The 4,644-nt window shown below is 26.9% G+C and overlaps 2 protein-coding genes across 2 annotated transcripts in view; one reads left to right on the top strand and one right to left on the bottom strand.

Moving 5' to 3' along the window:
• The window catches only part of LOC108578662 (zinc finger CCCH domain-containing protein 10-like), a 12,597-nt gene extending 11,310 nt beyond the window's left edge, over nt 1-1,287 (bottom strand). The window contains 1 exon segment of the mRNA XM_017942037.1: nt 1,199-1,287. The gene's annotated coding sequence lies outside the window, so the exon portion shown is untranslated.
• Nucleotides 1-2,518, top strand: part of LOC108578610 (partner of bursicon-like) — a 3,694-nt gene extending 1,176 nt beyond the window's left edge. The window contains exons 4-6 of the mRNA XM_017941973.1: nt 1,260-1,372; nt 1,967-2,092; nt 2,369-2,518. Of these exons, the coding sequence (XP_017797462.1) occupies nt 1,260-1,372; nt 1,967-2,092; nt 2,369-2,518 (389 nt within the window). The remainder of the gene's footprint in view (nt 1-1,259; nt 1,373-1,966; nt 2,093-2,368) is intronic.
• Nucleotides 2,519-4,644: the final 2,126 nt, after the last annotated feature.

Here is a 4,644-nt window from a genome sequence, read left to right as displayed (position 1 = left end):
AATCTTAGTATTAATTTTTATAAATGTATTAGAATATAGCAATAAAGTAATTAATTATCAATGTAATGAGTGCAAAGAGGTAACTGACTTACTAATTTTTTTACAAATAAAATTAATGAGAAGTAAAATAATTTAACAATACATAATATCATTTTAAAGTTACTGACAATATTAGGTTTTAGGATATAAAGTAGTAGGATGTATGTATAATGTAGAATATTAGAGAAAGCAGGTCTTTTACTATTTAGAACATAAAAATATCAATTTGTGTACTATTCATATTTTCTGTTCTCTGATACCCTTTATAATAATAATACAGAATGATAATTTTCCAAAAAACCTACTATATTTACAACGCAAAATAATGATGTGATATTTGTAATTTTCATTATAGTAAAACTCAACTTAGGAAAGTATTATTAATTTTTATGTGTAAATGGAATTATGATATATATTTATAATAAATAGAATTTATGTTGCTAGTTACTAACTCACTTGAAAATTTGCATAAGACATTTTGAAAATTATTAATGTTATAGACATCTAAATCATTGTAAAATAATTTTATTATGAAATAAGACTTTTCAATGTTTGTGCATATAAATGTCTTATAAATACAATTACTACAAATGCATTAAAGTTATTATATTTATAAATGTATAATAATAACTTATAATAGAAATATAAAGCAACTTATGATAAATCATAATAAAAACAAAAATTATAATAATATAAAAAATCATAGCTTATAAAGATGTATGGAAATGCAATGGTCATAAATTTCATGTGGAACAATGTACTGTTATATAAAAATTTCTTTCATGTTTTCTGAGCTCATTATTTAACAAAGCATTAAAGAATATTAAACAAAAATATTTGCTAGATATAACAAAAAACAGTTTTCTTTTTGTTTTGTAAGTGTTTTTATACACTTGGCTCTTTCTCTAGTGCTACTAGCATAAACATCAAATGGAAGGGAGAAAACATGGCCACCTATAGTGTATAAAAGGGTACCATGCTCAATCTCTAAGCACAGTAAGATATTAGATCTAGGAGGAAAAGTATCGTGCTAACACTATGTTCCTGTATCATATGGGTAAATGAAAAATTAACACTACAACTTATGTTTGAATTTAAACCATATACACATAATAAATAATATATATCAATACAATGCTTAAATAATTCTATTACTTACGGTGTAGTAGGTGCTGCTATATCAATATGCTTGCTAAGCAAAACCACAGAAGCAATTATAGGTGTTGATGAATGCCAGGCAACTCCAGTCATCCACTTTCTGCAATATCCAGGATGTGTTCCAAAACCAATACCCAGCTATGCATGCAGAGGACGTTGTAGCAGTTACCTACAGGTGAAACATATAACAAATATATACATGAATATATTTACAATATAGATAAATGTAATGAATAAAATATCTTCATATCACTAAAAAGGTATATGAATTTTTTTTGTAGTAACGATCAAAACAATGAATAGTTCCACAAAGAATATTTATTTACTTTCTGACATTCTTATTTACTACTAATCTAAAATAATGAAAAATATATTATCCTTAGTACAATTTTATAAATATTAGAAATTTTATTTTACACCATTATTTAATATCATTTGGTTTTAATTCTGAGACTATAACAAATCAAAATTACACAAATTTTAAGAGACAAACATTTACTTCCTAGCATTTTATTTATGAAATTTTGTCTTTACCTATAGATGTATAATTTTATGTAATAAGAGGTAAATGCCACAGTATTCTTAATTCACATGTATTATATGTGTACAAAAAATTGTAAGCATTTTCTACCATTTGTGTTACAAGTTTGATAACTATGCAATTAAGCATCAGTTTTACATTTATAGTTAGATACTATCATACTTTTGCGCAACATAATTTCAAAATTAACTTACATAAACATTTGTTTATTCGTACCTGTGTCTACAGGTGTCCGGATCAAAAATTTGGCAAATGGAGAGAAGCTGCATGTGTTGTCAAGAAAGCGGCGAGAGAGAAGCCAGTGTATCCCTATTTTGTCCGAGAGCCAAACCAGGCGAAAAAAAATTCCGAAAGGTTTGATTATTATTTTAAATTAATCATAGAATTTCGAAGATTTTGAACAAATGTCAAAAATTAACGAAGTAACGATCGGTTATTCACTTGAACAATAAAATTAGAACTAAAGCTTCTGACACCACGAGTTTTGCACAGCCATATTGTTTTCGTCTAACCGACCAGTGGGAAGCATGTAAAAAGATTAATAATATAAGAAGTCAAATGGAAATACTTTTATTTAATAAAGTTTGTAAACATACGGATACGTATGAATTTACAATTATTTGTTCTCAGGTAATTACCAAAGCGCCTCTAGAGTGTATGTGTAGACCGTGCACTAGTGTCGAAGAATATGCAATTATTCCGCAAGAAATTGCTGGATTTGCTGATGAAAGTCCGTTTACGACCTCTGCACATTTCAGAAGATCCTCTGATTTGCAGTAAATATTTAATCCAACTTTGTATTTTAAGAGCAACAAAACAAAACTATGTTAAAAATAAGAAGCACTTCGTTGCATATACGTAACGTTATAAAAATATAAATAAACTGAAAGCGTAAAATATTTAACGCAAAAGTATAATTAAATTCTTTACATTAACATAAAAAGATTGCTTAATTTGTCAAATAATTTTCATACACAAAGATTGTTCCTTACAGAAATATATATGTATTTGTTATTTTAATTCTTCAGTAAAAAGAAAAAAAGCTCATTTAAGAAGATACTGCGAATATTAATTAATGTTTTGGTGGATGTACATCAGAAGCCTTATTAGTTTGTTATAAATAATTTCAATTATATTACATACATATAAAATAACTACATTGTAATAAATATACAATATAGGATATTACGCGTTTAGTGTTTTTAAAAATGCGTATTTATGTGTAATACGTTACAGTATGATTATAATTATTGCATCTTAATGTTATGTTGTAAATCATTACATCCTGTCAAGTATACATTATCTACAAGTTTTTAATTTCAAGTGCATCAGATATTAATATTTAGATTTTAGCAAATTTTATTCGAAATCGTATATACATAATTCGTTCAGTATTATACGTATTTCGTTTGCGGTTATGAAGACAACATTACGAACAGTGTTACAAAAAAATATACAGATTACTGATTTAGTTAATGATTTTCTTCGGCGTTGTGATCGATGCATCTAGACAGGCATATATATTCAAGAAAATAATCAACAACAGTTTGACATGGAGTTCTTTTTTATTTTTTTTTTCTTTTTCGTATAGATATGATTTATCATAGAAGTGTACGTGTGTATTTGTGTATTGTGTTTTGGAATTTTTAGTGATATTTTATTTATATTATGTATATGTATATTAATGTAAACGTAAGCACACGCAGATATATGTATAAATAATAGCGATATACGTGCGTGTTCATACGTGAATTATCATCGGCACGATGCATCGCATGCATGTGCAACATTTCAAGACAGCATAATGACAACGCTGTCTTCTTTCTCTACCTTTGCAACCTGTCCAATCCTCACTTACAATATTTATTTATTAAATATTTACAGTGATAATCTTTTTACTTGTAATTCACTTATCGACATGTTTCCAACAACGTTTCCTTTAATTTTACTCATATATAAATTATTGTAATTTTATTTATTTACTGCGTCTTGAGTGCTTTTTTATGTTTCATCTCGTCGAGTGATACATTCTACCAGTAGAGTAGAATGGAATCGTTCAAGGAGACAAATATTATAGGTCACTATTCTTAGTTCATTCACAAATCTTTCGCACTCTTCTTCACTTCGTATATATTCTCATTTTTACAGTGTGAAAAAAGCAATAGCGATGGTCGTAATCTTTTCTTCATCCACCTCCTTATTTTTTCCTACCTTGCTTCGTTCTTGCCGTGTTCAAAAAAATATGCAGTTTTTCCTACTGTTAAATTTTTTATTATATAATTCACTAAAATATAATGATTTAAAGATTTATTTTTTAAACTTTTCGAAATTAATTTTGAATTACCAAACATAAAATATGCATTTGGAATGCAAGTAGATTGTATACTAAGATTATAAGATGCGATAAAGAAAGTAATAAACATATAATCAAGCGATCAAGAAATCGCGACGATGAAGGGTACATATTGTATCAAAATTTGAAAACAGAGGTATAATTTTGTAACACTGTATGTGTCCTTATGCGTGCACATTTGTATACATGTGGAAACACGCACATACACACATACATATATATATATGACTTAACAGAGTCGAATGCAATACATGGTAACTTTTTATCCCTTCAACAACGCAAAGAGTTTATAAAAAGTATAAATGGCAAACTTGGCTAGTATCTAATAAACGAGTACAAATTTGTATATCTCGGTATCAATCAGTAATTACAACTTCTTAAATAAAGAGAGTATATTTAATATGTGAAACATTAAACAAAAACAATATAGAATTGTTTTCTAGAATTAAATAAAAATAATCTTTCATAACTGCACTCAAATCTCCTATTTCATTTATATATATAATAGTATATCCAAAAGAAATGTATTTTTCACACTGTACTTTAAATTAGT

Source organism: Habropoda laboriosa, unplaced genomic scaffold (genome assembly GCF_001263275.1).
Source record: "Habropoda laboriosa isolate 0110345459 unplaced genomic scaffold, ASM126327v1 scaffold45, whole genome shotgun sequence".
Classification (NCBI taxonomy): Eukaryota; Metazoa; Arthropoda; class Insecta; order Hymenoptera; family Apidae; genus Habropoda; species Habropoda laboriosa.
The sequence above is the reverse complement of the archived record's forward strand: the minus strand, read 5'-3'. Positions and strand labels throughout refer to the sequence as shown.